At 43.5% G+C, this 15,095-nt stretch overlaps 1 protein-coding gene across 8 annotated transcripts in view; it reads left to right on the plus strand.

Annotated features, from left to right (window-relative positions):
* POLL (DNA polymerase lambda) overlaps positions 1 to 15,095 on the plus strand; it is a 97,763-nt gene that overhangs the window by 31,709 nt on the left and 50,959 nt on the right. For 7 of the 8 annotated variants that reach the window (XM_085874726.1, XM_085874781.1, XM_085874789.1 and 4 more), the window contains 4 exons: positions 11,528 to 11,806; positions 12,114 to 12,299; positions 12,458 to 12,682; positions 13,971 to 14,099. In XM_085874726.1, coding sequence (XP_085730852.1) covers positions 11,528 to 11,806; positions 12,114 to 12,299; positions 12,458 to 12,682; positions 13,971 to 14,099 — 819 coding nt within the window. The remainder of the gene's footprint in view (positions 1 to 11,527; positions 11,807 to 12,113; positions 12,300 to 12,457; positions 12,683 to 13,970; positions 14,100 to 15,095) is intronic. The other variant, XM_085874775.1, reaches the window with a different exon arrangement.

A 15,095-nucleotide genomic window follows, 5' to 3' on the forward strand; every position in this document is an offset into this window, starting at 1 on the left:
ACGTTAAGGTATAATTGCGTGGAGAAATGGAGATTTTGGCTTCGGTCGACGTTACGATTTCTGATGGTTTGATACAGAATCATCGTAGAAACTTCTGGTTTGCGTCGCTACCTTCTCGAGAGACAGCTTTTATTAGACAAGGTCAGAGGTCAAGTTGACGATTTCGTAAGTACCAGTCTATGACTGCTTGTTTTTTTTGTTTGTTTGTTTGTAGGCACGATAACTCGAAAACGGAAGAAGCTCCCAATGTCAAATTACACCACGTGATTCAGGAGGGTGATGGCTAGTGCTGATTAGATTTTGGTCAAAGGTCAAGGTCACAGTGAGGTCAAATATTCGATTTTTGATGGTTTGGTACAGATAACTCGAGAACGGAAGAAGCTACCAATGTCAAATTACACCACGTGATTCAGGAGGGTGATGGCTAGCAATTACATTTTGGTCAAAATCGGTTAAAGGTCAAAGTCACAGTGAGGTCAAACATCCAAAACATTCGATTTTTGATGGTTTGGTACAGAATCATCGTAGAAACTTCTGGTTTGTGTCGCAACCTTCTCAAGAGACAGCTTTTATTAGACAAGGTCAGAGGTCAAGTTGACAATTTCGTAAGTACCAGTCTATGACTGCTTGTTTGTGTGTTTGTTACTTACGAAATCTAAAGATTTCGTAAGTATTTTGATGACTTCCGTCCTCTGTTTGTTTGTTTGTGTGTTTGTTTGTTTGTAGGCACGATAACTCGAATGGAAGAAGCTACCAATGTCAAATTACACTACGTGATTCAGGAGGGTGATGGCTAGCGCTGATTAGATTTTGGTCAAAATCGGTCAAAGGTCAAGGTCACAGTGAGGTCAAACATTCGATTTATGATGGTTTGGTACAGAATCATCGTAGAAACTTTTGGTTTGCGTCGCTACCTTCTCGAGAGACAGCTTTTATTAGACAAGGTCAGAGGTCAAGTTGACGATTTCGTAAGTACCAGTCTATGACTGCTTGTTTGTGTGTTTGTTTGTTTGTTTGTTTGTAGGCACGATAACTCGAGAACGGAAGAAGCTTCCAATGTCAAATTACACAATTTGATTCACGAGGGTTATGGCTCGTGCTGATTAGATTTTGGTCAAAATTGGTCAAAGGTCAAGGTCACAGTGAGGTCCAAAAAAAAGTTATAACTTGAACGGAAGAAGCTACCAATGTCAAATTGGACCACGTGATTCAGGAGGGTGATGGCTAGCGCTGATTAGATTTTGGTCAAAATCTGTCAAAGGTCAAGGTCACAGTGAGGTCAAACATCAAAAAAAATAATAACTCGCGAACGGAAGAAGCTACCAATGTCAAATTACACCACGTGATTCAGGAGGGTGCTGGCTAGTGCTGAGTAGATTTTGGTCAAAATCGGTCAAAGGTCAAGGTCACAGTGAGGTCAAACATAATTCCGTAAATTAATGTGGAGAGATGGAGTATTTTTGTTTCGCTCGACGTTACGAGTTAGTTTTAACTTCGATTTTAATTTTGTCTTCGGTTTTTGCGATCGCTTAGGATGCTTAAAACTCGGTTGTCAAATTCTGGTAAAAATCGGATGTTTTGGAGACGTTTTAAGATTGTATAAAAAATATTTCACTCGACGCGTCACGGGTCATCCCATGATGTAGTGCGCTCGAGCAGACGCGTCGTTGAGTCACGTTACGGTTTTGCGTGTGCGCGCTGACGGTGTTTTCGATAAAGATGGTGTTTAAAAGTCAGTTTTTATCCCAATAAAGGTTATCGTCGCATGCCTGACTTGCTGAGCCGTCGGATTATGTAAAGATTGTTGGTGGATGGCCGAATATTACCGTTTTGTGACTTTGATAAAATAATATTGAATAATTGCGTGGAGAAATGGAGATTTTTGCTTCGCTCGACGTTACGAGTTCGTTTTAATTTCATTTTTAATTTTGTCTTCGGTTTTTGCGATCGCTTAGGTTGCTTAAAACTCGGTTGTCGAAATTCTGGTAAAAATCGGATGTTTTGGAGACGTTTTAAGATTGTATAAAAAATATTTCACTCGCGCGTCACGGGTCGTCACGTGGTGCAGTGCGCTTGAGCAGAGGCGGCGCTGATCACGTAAAGGTTTTGCGTGTGCGCGCTGACGGTGTTTTCGATAAAGATGGTGTTTAAAAGTCATTTTTTATCCCAATAAAGGTTATCGTCGCATGCCTGACTCGCTAAGCCGTCGGATTATGTAAAGATTGTTGGTGGATGGCCGAATATTACGGTTTTGTGACTTTGATAAAATAATATAAAATAATTGCGTGGAGAAATGGAGATTTTTGCTTCGGTCGACATTACGATTTTTGATGGTTTGGTACAGAATCATCGTAGAAACTTCTGGTTTGCGTCGCTACCTTCTCCAGAGACAGCTTTTATTCCACAAGGTCAGAGGTCAAGTTGACGATTTCGTAAGTACCAGTCTATGACTGCTTGTTTGTTTGTTTGTGTGTTTGTTTGTCGGCACGATAACTCGAGAACGGAAGAAGCTACCAATGTCAAATTACACCACGTGATTCAGGAGGGTGATGGCTCGTGCTGATTAGATTTTGGTCAAAATCGGTCAAAGGTCAAGGTCACAATGAGGTCAAACATTCGATTTTTGATGGTTTGGTACAGAATCCTCGTAGAAAATTCTGGTTTTCATCGCTACCTTCTCTGGAGACAGCTTTTATTAGACAAGGTCAGAGGTCAAGTTGACCATTCCGTAAGTACCAGTCTATGACTGCTTGTTTGTTTGTTTGCCTGTTTGTGTGCAGGATATCTCAAAAAGTTGTGGACGGATCTGGATGAAATTTAGTGGACAGGTTGTGTGTGTGGTGACAAAGACGAACTGATTAGATTTTGGTGAAGATCCCAATCCGGATCTGACTACTACAATTTTAAAAGTGATTCTTCATCATTAAGAGATCGGGCCAACTATATACAGCACGATAGTTCAAAAATGTATTGGGCCCAATATGTTCTCGTAGATCAGGCATTTTGTGCTCTCCCGAGTGCCCTTCTAGTTGTTGTAATAACCAAGGTACGAATTGATTGGGTGGGTTTACATCATTCTTTACTTTTTTATTGGTTCACGACAAAATATTTTCACGAAAAAAAATAAGTGACCACTATTTTCGTTATTGTTGTGCGTCTGTCTGTATGTCTGTGTCTGTCTGTTGGGTCGTGGATCTAGTCGAAAAAAAAAAAATTTGAGATTTGTTCTACCCATATTATCAGTATTTAAAATGGCGATTTCAGTTAATACAATGGCGATTTCAATGAAACTTGGTTGGTAGGTTCATACCATGACCTAGTTGTGTGCAAATGAGAACCGTTGCTCTGGACACCACCATTGCCTAGCAATGGGACTTTGAAATTTTTGAAAAATCATAAAAAATTAATTTTTTCAAAAATCAGGCCACGAGAGACTGTAGGCAGCACATTCAGCCATATGGTCAAACATTTCCAGCCGGATCCTATGAAAACTGTCGGAGAAGATAGACTTTGAATGAACCCTGGTCAAAAACAATAAAAAATGAAGTTCGTTATATCTCAGACTATGAGTCAGATATACATGAAACTGGTGTGGTAGGTTCATGGTATGTCCTAGTTATGTGTGAGAAAGAACCGTTGCTATGGACCCCTCCGTTGCCTAGCAACGGCCGACTACCCATGTCCGCCTACCGGCTTGTTGGGTAGTCGATGTAGTCGAAAAAAGAAAAAAAATTTTTTTTTTTTTTTTGAGATTTGTTCGACCCTTATTATTGGTTCATGAGAAAATATTTTCACGGAAAATATAAGTGACCACTATATTCGTTATTGTTGTGTGTCTGTCTGTCTGTCTGTCTGTCCCGAGCATAGCTCCGTGGGTTTTGATCCGATCCTGATGAAATTTTGGTGGGAGGTTTATATCATGATCTAGTTGTGTTTTTCTGAAAATGTGCGTGGTCCGTCCATTATGGGCAGAGCTACGCCCAAAAAACGTGTTTTTAAGGGGGGTAGCCGATTTCAATTTGCATCTTCTCCTCGGGGGTTTGTCGAATCTGGCAGGGATTTTTCATTTTCGTCCCAAGGTCAAGGTCACAAACTTAGAAAATTTCGAATTTTGACATAAAAATCAGACGACCGCCCAAACTTTGAGAGCTGGGATGACAATATTTTTTATGCATAATCTTGAGGTCATTCCCCACCTAAAGTCTTGAAACCATTTTGCTCTATCTCGAACACCTTGCCCGTGGCGCCCTCTTCAAGTTTGTTTTTACGCTGATTTCATCAAAGTATGGATAATCCGAGGAGTGCGAAATGCCATATAGCCTATATGACGTTATATTGTTCCTGGAATGTTCCAGAGGAAGTTTTGCACCAAAGGTCATAATCCTTGACCTTTGACCTTTAAAGTTCACAAAGGTCAAATTTTCAAAGTTGTGGGAATCGAACCGGGTTTTCGACCTTCTTCGATGAACTAACTCCATTAAGCTATAGCACGTATCCTGTTTCCTTATTTTAATGTCCACAACATTGTTTTGTGACCTTTAAAGGTTATGCAAAGGTCAAATTTTTTTTTTTTTTTGTATACCTTGGTCGAGGCTCGTATGAGAGCTAACACACAACTCACAGCAAGGAGGCATGAGACAAGAGGGGCGGGAGTGGAAGGGACAAAACATTGGGGAACAGACACAGGTGAACTGTGGAAGGGAGAGGGATGGGGATGGGGAACATGGCGAGGAGAAGATGGACATTACAGGGACTTTCAGGAAGGAAAGCAGGAGAATTGAAGGAAGTGGGCTTGGGTGGATTATCGGGGGTAGAAAAGATCGAGGATTTGCATGGGGGAAGATAAGAGGTGGTGGTGAACAGCTGTTTTGAAAGCCTGGAGGGAAGAATGGGAAAGAATAGAGTGAGGAAGTTTATTCCAAAGGCGGGAAAAAAGAGGAATGAAAGAGTGAAGATGAGCAGTGATTCGTGATTTTGGTAGTTTTACCAGAAGGGGGTTGTTGGCGGACCTTGAGCGCCCTGTGGAAATGTGGTTGGGACAAATCGCAGAGAGAGCAGGGGGGCAAGGCTGGAGAGGAGTCGGTAGAAGACAGAAAGACCACCGACCAACCTGCGGTGATTGAGTGAGAGGCCCAAAGACTCAGCTTCATTGCGGGAGATGCCAATGATCTTAAAAGCCCTGGTTTCGACAGCGTGAAGTCGAGAAAGGTGGGAGGCAGGAGCACCAGCCCAGAGGGGAGAGCAGTACTCCATCAGGCTATGGACAAAAGCTTTGTAAGTGGTCAGGAGCTCAAGAGGGCCGAGGAAGGACTTTGCATGACGGAGGATTCCCAGTCGGCGACTGGCTTTTGAGGCAAGGTTGGAAATGTGACTTTCCCAGGAAAGGTCATGGCAGATAGTGAGACCCAGAAGCTTGAAAGAAAAGACTTCTTCCAGAGGATTGTTGAGAAAGTGGATGGGGGGGTTTTGTAAACGGTCCTTTCGAAGAGACATAGTGAGAGTGTGAGATTTGTCTGGATTGAAAGACATGTTCCACTTGTTGGACCAGTTTGTGATTTTATCCAGATCTGCAGTGAGCGAAGAAGCTGCTGCTTGCCGGTCTGAGGGATGACAGATGGTACGGCAGAGGGTGGAGTCATCGGCAAAGAGAAATAGAGGATTTTCCAGAGAGTCCGAGAGATCATTGATGAAAACCAGAAAAAGAACAGGGCCCAGAACGCTACCTTGAGGAACTCCAGCCTGCACAGGAAGAGGGGATGAAAGAACTCCATTTAGGGCCACACGTTGACTGCGACAGGAGAGGAAGTCTGCGAGCCATGAGTGGAGATGGCCTTGAATACCATGGGAAGAGAGTTTGGTGAGTAGGGCAGGGTGCCAGACTGTGTCAAAAGCACGTGATATGTCCAGGGATACGGCTCGGATTTCCTGTCTGGCATTGAGGACCTCCATCCATTGATGGGAGAGCAGTAGCAGCATATCCAGGGTAGAGTGACCTGGTCTGAAACCAAATTGATGATTGGAAATCAAGCCATTGGAGAAGAGGAAGGATTTCATGTCTGAAGCGATGATGGATTCCATAACCTTGCTGATGATTGGGAGAAGGCTGATTGGTCTGTAGTTACAGGGATCTGTTTTTGCACCTTTTTATGCAGGGCAGTGATGTTAGCAGATTTCCAAGCAGATGGCAGATGACCTTGGGAAAATGAGAGGGTGAATAGAACAGAGAGAGGGTGAGCAAGAGCAGAAGAGCAGGCTTTGAGGACACGTGGGCTGATGCCGTCTGGACCGGTTGCAGAATCTGACTCGAGGTTTGAAAGCAAGCTCTCCACCTTGTCAGGAGAAAAGGATACAGAGTCCAGGGACAGTTGAGTGCGACTGGGTAAGGTGGGTAGAGATAGTGATGGGTTTGGGACACAAGATTTAGCTGCAAACACCGAGTTTAGACATTCAGCTTTATCACGTGTGGAATCAGCAGTGCGGCCATTTGAGGTAAGGGAGGGGATGGAGGGGGAACATACACCAGAAACAGATTTGATTAAACGCCACCAGGATTTTGAGGAGGGAGAGAGGTTTGAGAGTTCAGACTTGAGATGAGAAAGATGTTGTTTTCTGGCTCTCCTGAGGGTAGATACACACTTGTTCCGAGCTTTGTGGAAAGAACTGAGATTGCCCTCAGTTGGGTTTGCTTTCCATGAGGCAAAGGCAAGTTGTTTCAGGACAACTGCCTCGCCACAAGCTTCAGTAAACCAAGGGCGGGAGGAAGGGTAAGACAACTGAACACGAGAGGGGATAAATCTGTGCATGAGGGAGAGCAAGTTTCTTTGAAAGAATTCCCAGGATGAGTTGATGTTTGAGAAAGTAGTGATAGGAGACCAGTCTGTAAGTTTGATGGCTGCTCGGAGACCCTGCCAGTCGGCTTGAGTGAAATGCCAGACTCGACGGCGGTGAGGTGGTTCTCTGATAACAGCCAGAGAGATGTCCACTTTAATAAGGACGTGGTCAGAAGAACCGATTGGAGCGAAGGAAGAGCAGCAGATATTGTCAGGGAAATTTGTCAAAATCAGATCCAGAAGAGATGGAGTACCATTGGTTGAGATCCGGGTCGGGAAGTTGACCGATTGAGTCAGTCCCAATGAGTCACAGAAAGCTTTTGCTGATGTCCCATGGCAGGTGAGAGAGGTACCCACACCTAGCCAACTGGCGTGATGACAATTGAAGTCGCCACATAAGAGGAAGAGAGAGTTTGGATGAGAAGATAGAAGATGGTCCATGTTTTCGGAGAGTGAGGTGTAGATGGAGTCATCACTGTTCGGTGGACGGTACAGTACACATATAAACATGAGGTGGGAGTGGAGGGGAAGCCGAAGCCAGAGGTATTCCTGGGGGTGTGGGGGAGTGAGGGCAGTGCAGGGAGAGTGAGGAATAGAGTCTTTGATGAAGAGAGCAACACCTCCACCAGGACGAGGCTCAGGTCTGTCATACCGTAAGAGGGAGTAACCAGGGAGAGATACTTGGGAGTCAGACACGTCTTGGGAGAGGAAAGTTTCTGTTAGGCAGATAATGTCTGGTTTGTCAGTGGCAACCTGCATGGAAAGATCTGAAAGGTTTGAGCGAAGGCCCCGGATATTTGAGGTCCACACTTTTAATGAAGAGGTAGGGGAGGAGGCTTTGGGTGCAGGAGGTGGAGGGGGTGGGGGAGGGTAGGACGAGGGACGAGGGGGGGAGGTAAGGAGGGTTGCTGAAGGAGTGTGGGGTATTGCAGAATAGCGAGGTGAGGGGGCCGAATGAGGAGTAGAAAAGGCTCTGTGGTGCTGGGAGAGAGGGGGGACAAGAGACAAGGAAGATGGCAGTTGAGGATTTGAGGAGGGGAGTGAAGAGATGGAGGTGAGAGGGCAGTGGAGGGAGGCAGGTTGGTGGATGAGAGGGGGGCAACTTAGAGAAGGAAGAGTGAGGGGGATGAAAGGTGGGAGAAAGGTGAGGGGGAATTTTTGAAAGAGGTGAGAGGGAGGCTTGGAGGGAGAAGAGTGGGATGGTTGCTTTGAGAGTGAGAGTGAGGGGTGAGGGGGTGAGTTGGCACTGAAGTTGGAAAAAAGAATGGTTGATGGAAAGCGAGCATCCATGGCAAACTGTGGTTTTTAAAAGTTTTAGGTCAGAGATGCGATTTAACACAATTCTTGATGGATGCAATGAAGGCGAATTCAGAGCATGGAGAGAAGAAGCGCTGTAATAGTTGGATTTTTTAGGCAAGGAATGAAGGAGAGGTCGAAATGAGAGCAGTCTGTTAAAATAGCAGAAGAGTAGTGCATTGTGAAACAGTAAAGAGTACCACATGTGTGAGAGAGGAAGATGAAGCATTATAAGATCGTTTTTGTTGTTAATATTAATGTATGAGAGAGTTCAACAGATTAGGTCATGGAAGTGTAAAAAAAAAAGAAATTGAGGAAGACGAGGAGGAAGTTAAGAGGAAGAAGAAGTAGCAGAATCGGGAGAAGGTGAGCGTGTTGTTGTTGTTGTTGGGTATATATATATATATATATTTTTTTGAGATAAGAAAGAGATTAGTTGGGAGAATGGGGGATGTTTGGAAAGTGGGGAGGATGAAAATTGAAGGTAATGGGGAGGATAGAAATTGAAGGTAATGGGGAGAAAAAACAAACAAACAAACAAAAAAAAAAAAACGATCGAACACCGAGTGGAACCGGTAGGCCTCAAGCCTAGGACTAGGCCTCAAACACCAGGTAAGAACGTCGACATAAATATTCACAAAATAGCACGATTTTTGAAACAAAACCGAACTAGGAACACACATTAACATGTAGGTGAGAAAATTAAACAGTTAAAACGGGACAAATAACAACCGGAACTTAACTTTGAGAACGTCAGCAGGGAGCCCCGAAGGAGACCTCTTGCCGCTCAAAACCGGAACCGGAAGTCCCTCAACAAATTTTGAAAGTTGTTGAACGAAACCGGGTTTTCGACATTTTGCAGCTAATAACCTGTCACTCGTACCACATCATGTTGATCATTTTTATAACTTGGTCAAACATTATCACATTGTCTCATCCTTGACTTCTGAAACAATCTACATCGTCAAATACCGCTCGTGAACCATCGTCATCTCCAGACTTGTATTTTTAAAAATCCCTGCCATTGCACTGTACTTTTGAATCTTATCTGGGAGGAGGGGAGTGGTGGTGGTGGTTAGTATACCCCAGGGTATCCACCATTCTTCTGAAAAATTTTCTTGAAAAGTATGACGCTGCTGTTAAATAAAAATTCCGCGGCCAAAAGCGCAAGGCTCGCACGTAAACGCTGATCCTGATGATGCCTGAACATGGGTGAAACAGGTTGCTCATTTGGCTTATGATACGACTGCACTACAAGTACATGTGTGTTCATACTCTCTCTCAATCTCTCTCTCTCAATCTCTCTCTCAATCTATCTCTCTCTCTCTCTCTCTCTCTCTCTCTCTCTCTCTCTCTCTCTCTCTCTCTCTCTCTCTCTCTCTCTCTCTCTCAATCTCTCTCTCTCTCTCTCTCTCTCTCTCTCTCTATCTATCTATCTATCTATCTATCTATCTATCTATCTATCTATCTCTCTCTCTCCTTCATGGTGACTCCATATTTTGTTATTGACAGTCTTGTACTTAGATTTTTGTGGGTTAAAAAAGGAGCTAAATTTATGTGTTTTGACTGGTATTTTGGTCATTTCCCTTTGTCACCCTTCCATTTCCTTTATCTCCACTCACCCCAATCCTTTGTTCTTTCATCTATAACCTCTATTCTTTGTCCCTTCTCTCCACTTACACTCTCCTTTTTAAACTGTCCTTTGCCCCCTCCTCCTCCTCCTCCCTTATCTTGATCTCACTATCCCTTTTATCTTCTTTCCCGCCTCCTGTCCTTTCTCAATTTCTAAGTTTTGTTTTGATATTTTATGATAATAGCGAAGAACCCATCCTTATGGATGGGTTAATTCTCCGAAATGACTTGTAAAAAAACCTCCGCTATAGGATATACATGTACATATGGAGAATTGAGGTTCTCCTCGTTATCCCCCCACTTCCAGGACTATTCCTTTTATTTTACACCCTAAAACCCTGTAGTGCACCCCTCTCCTCTTTCCCCAAATACAATCACAAAGTTTCAGTTCATTCCATCCAATGGTTCACGAGTACAGAGAAGCAAAACAAACCCACGAACAGACACGTTTCTCATATATTATATGTGTAGCATGATTCCTGTCTTTAAATTAAATTTATTGCTTTAATGCTTGATCTTGTACGCTTTTGAGACTCATAATACAGTGCTCTAAGAGCTATTGGCTTCTCTAGTTCAAGCAGTTATCACGCATGTCACCACTGCCCCTTTAGAAAATGATACCCATGTGACTTCTCTATCCAAGAGCTTCAGAAGAAAATGTATCGGAAGTGTGAAACTACAACAACAATGCATTGTTGAGATGGGGATAACAAAGCTCAAGTGGCGATCATCAACATTGTGGCAAAACAGAATTTGTCTTAAAAACTCGTGCAAATCATATTTGGGAAAATTAAAAAATGTAAAAGACAAAAGAGACAGTCAAAACTGATGAGACCACAGTTAAGTCAGTCAGTCAGTCCTTCCTTCCTCATACCTGGTGTTGGCTTAATGGTTTGGGTGGTGGGCTTGGGATCTGAAGGTCCTGAGTTCAAATACCAGGAGGGGTTAACTCGGCCTGTCATCCTTCTGAGGTCGGCAAAATGAGTGCCAGCATGCTGGTATACTGTGTCGGAGTGGCGATCCATCCAGGATTGTATCCAATAGCCAAGGAGACTGCTTAGGCAGCACCAACGCTCTATGCAGAGTATGGTCCCGATGAATGGATGGATGGATGGATCGTTTTTATTTTTTTCCTTACTCCTCCGAAGCGGATCAACAGATTGTTTGAAAAACTCGGCATGACGATTCATGACGTTGATGCAAAAAACTAATGGAACCTTTTTTTAAATATCCATCCAGCTGGTGAGATAATTAGGTAATTAACTCAAAATGTAATGTTTGTCCATCACATATCACGAGATTCGTTATCTCATGAGATGTTTCGTCATTGTTTAATCTAAACTCTTAATTATCCTCTCCAGAGGGGAGTGTATTGCATTTTGGTCAGTTTGTCCACACAGAATGTAAGTAGGTGAATTAATTACATACTTTTGAAAAACCTTAAGAGCCCTCAGACCCCCAACATCCTCAAGACACCGAAGAAGCTTTAGAACCCTTAAGATCCATCAAGATCCCTTAAGACTCATAAGACTTGAGCATAGTGCGCTGAAGGATATCGGTGCGCAAAGTCCACTTCATACATTTTAATACACAAAGCGGTCGACTATCTGATGTGTGAATAAATCTGTCGTTTAATGGGAATTCCAACATCTTACAGCATCCTGTGCCGCTACAGCTGCCATTTTCATCATTAATGTGTTTTATTCCCCACAATGAATATGTGACAAATCGCACCTTGATAATCGCCTTGACTTACTCATCTTCTGCAGGTGATAAATGAGCTGGTCGAACGAGCCGGTGATTCAGGTGACCTTCGTCGTAAGGAAAAGAGAACGGTGGAATGCATTCGTACAATTGGGGGTGTAGAGGAAGAGAGCAGTGTGGATCAAGATGGGAGAGGACATGTTGAAACGGAGGAAGAAGAAAATAGAATGGATGACACTGTGAGTTCCGATGACATCGCAGCACTTCTTGCCGGCACCGGTCAGCCTGTTGGGACTACGTCTAGCACGTTGGAAGATGCAGATCAATGGCGAAGTGAAGCAACGGTGAGTGGAAGGTTAATGCGATTTATTTATGAATCATTTTCACTACATTGGACTGACTCTGTTGGTTGAGTGCTCATCTCCAATTAGGTTGCAGAAATCCTAGCAAGTGGACATGACAAAATAATTTAATCTTTTAATTGGAGGACACAAGCCCAATGAGCTTGATCTGATGTTGATGATACCACTCGGCCAAAAAAGATGGCTTGACTAAAAAAAAAAAAAAAAATATATATATATATATATATATATATATATATATATATATATATATGTATGTTTTTATTTCCCATCTCTTTCAATACCCGAGAGTTCCCAAGTTCCGACACTCGGCCTTGCAGTTCAACCGACCCCAAACCGCAACTCTCGACTCACGGAAAAACTGGAGGTCTTGGCTCAATCCTACACACAGCAGGGTGACCGTTGGCGGGTGCACAGCTATAACAAGGCCATTAATGCATTGAAGGTTCATCCAACACCCATCACTTCCTTTGAGGTAATTTTGTCGACCTTTGTGGAAAAAATGTTTTGTTAATTAAAAACTAGGTGTTTGTCCAAGTGCCTCCCCCTTGCCCCCCCCAAAAAAACCATTATTAGGGCTCTGTTTTTATTGTGATTCAAATTTTGTTTTAAGATTTCCTTAACAATCTGTAGAGCCACAACCCACACGTTGACGCCATAATTCTCCTTCCTGGTCTTGTCCAGGAGGCTCGGAGCATTGTTGGCATTGGTAATCGGCTTGCGGATAAGATTGCAGAAATTCTAGCAACTGGACATTTACGCCAGGCCGAGTGTCTACCTGACAGCATTGCAACCCTCACTCTCTTCACTGGTATCTGGGGTGTCGGGCACAATACTGCCCAGGCTTGGTATCGGCAGGTCAGTGATCGTTGCGTGACCCGTTCGTTGTTTCAACTTGCAGAACTTTGACCAACACATATTCCTTCTTGGTTTATCACAAATAGTGTACTGTACTGTATTTTACATCGTCATCCTTTAAACACTGAGTGATATCTCTTTTGCTGATCCACAATGTTCCTTCATTGTTTGACTATGATTAATCAAGATAAAAGATTATTATTGTTTTTTTGCGGAGTATAGGCTCGTGGAAGAGCAAGAACACTGAATGGATCAGTACATAACAGAACAAAAGGAAAAACAGAAAGATGGGGGTGGGGGGGGGCACCGACAGCAGGGTTGAACGTCAATTAAATAGAGGGAGACTTGGACAAATAATGGGTGTGGGGAGGAAGGGTAGGTAAGGACACATACAGGGGTGGACAAGATGGATAGAGAAAAACTGGAAATTTGGACAGAGGTGGACTTGGGGTGGATTTTGGGTTAACGGGGGGGGGAGAGAGAAAAGATCATGGTTTTGGATGGGGAATGATAAATTGTGGTGAACAGCTGTTTTGAAAACCTGGAGGGAAGATTGAAGAGAATGTGGAAGTTGGTTCCATAGGTGGGGGAAAAAGAGGAATGAATGAGTGAAGGTGAGCAGTGATCCTGGATTTTGGTAGTTTAACGAGAATGGGGTTGATGGTGGAATGATGGACCAGTGACCTGTCTGCGATGGGAAAGTGAGAGGCCCATAGGCTCAGCTTAAATGCAGGAGATTCCAATGATCTTGAAGGCCTTGGTTTCCACGGCATCAAACTGAGCAAGGTGTGAGGCAGGGGAGCGAGCCGAGAGAGGAGAGCAGTACTCCATCAAGCTGCGGATGAAGGCCTTGCAGGTGGATCGTTCAGATCTGCCAAGGAAGGACTTTGTACGACGCAAGATGCCCAGTCGGCAACTGGCTTTGGAGGCCAACTTTGTAATATGGCTTGCCCAAGAAAAATCGTGGCTGATAGTGAGACCCACAAGTTTGAATGACTGAACTTCTTCAAGATTGTGAAGTAGATTGGAGGGTTTCCTACACAGTCCTTTCAGAGGGAAATGGTGAGAGAGAGAGAGAGTGAGATTTGTCACAATTGAAAGACATTCCAAGTGTTTGAACAGCTTGTGGTGAATGGATCATGAAGGACTATGGATACTGAAGTAGACGAGCACCAAGAACGATTGTTTTTACACGGTACACGGATGAATGATCCACAATTGGTGAATGCGATGTTTCGTAATATTATTGCTCAATTATGGTTACCTGACTGTTCCTTCATCTTTGCAGGGTCTTCGCTCATTGGAGGATGTACGGAACCAGGCAACGCTGACCCGGCAGCAGGAGATTGGCCTGCAATTGTACCATGAACTACAGCAGCGTATCCCACGTGCAGAAGTGGACTGTATCGAACACACGGTCGGTCAGGCTTCACCACTATCCCTTCAACACAATCACTTCTCTCCTAGATTTCCATCTCTTATTTCAATTTACAACTGAACTTCATCGTAATGCTCCCATCTGTCCATGTTCTTCCATGCACTTATTGCAGACTACTTTGTTATGTAGCATGATATAAGTCTTCTTTTGTTTTTATCGAGGTTGTAAGAGGAGGAAAACGCTAGTGGACAACATAATCCCGTGTTTGAGCCATCGGATTCTTAAAGTAGGACCCAACTTCCAAGATGACACGTGATTTATTGATGATCAATCTTGTGTTCCACAGCTATTCTTCCTTTTCTCGAATTCACAGTTTGCGAAAATGTAACTCATCAATCTGTTCCACATTTGCATTTGGGACGAAGGAGAAGAGGTCTGTGCTAAAGGTTGAAAGGTTCTGAATCAGTGAAAGAACACATCCAACATTTTGGGAGGGTTTGATGGCGAAGGTGAGGGTTAGGCCAAAATGGTGAGACGACTCAAACACAAGATAAGGTTGTTCAGGTGAGATAAGCCGTTGAAGACCAAAATACGACACAATTGTCTTTGACATGGGATCAAAGGCCTTTGATCCTGGGCTTTGTGGTGGCACAGTGAAATGATCTTTGAGACATTGGAGTCCATGGCTTCAATGAGCCCTCAAACAGGCAAAGGGAAAGCAAATTTGATTGCACGGCAGACAAAGTACATGAGGAGTAATGAGAGAGATTTCTGTGTGTTTGTGACTATGTTTGAAGGCCAACTTGTCAACATGGTTAGTCCAAGAGATCATCTGGCTGATGAGACCAATAAGCTACAAAGAATGCTGGACGTGATCACAATTGTCCATGCTTACGGCATACCAACCAAGTATGTAACGGACTCACCTCGGCATTTCGTCTTGGTTTGATTTCTAACCAAGTAATGTGAGACCACAAAACTGTCATCCTTGTGTATGACAGGTAAAGTGTTACATCATTACAGGATGTCATCTTT

The sequence above is a fragment of the Eptatretus burgeri genome, chromosome 1, assembly GCF_056783735.1.
Source record: "Eptatretus burgeri isolate ZD-2024b chromosome 1, Ebu_testis_v1, whole genome shotgun sequence".
Lineage (NCBI taxonomy): Eukaryota > Metazoa > Chordata > Myxini > Myxiniformes > Myxinidae > Eptatretus > Eptatretus burgeri.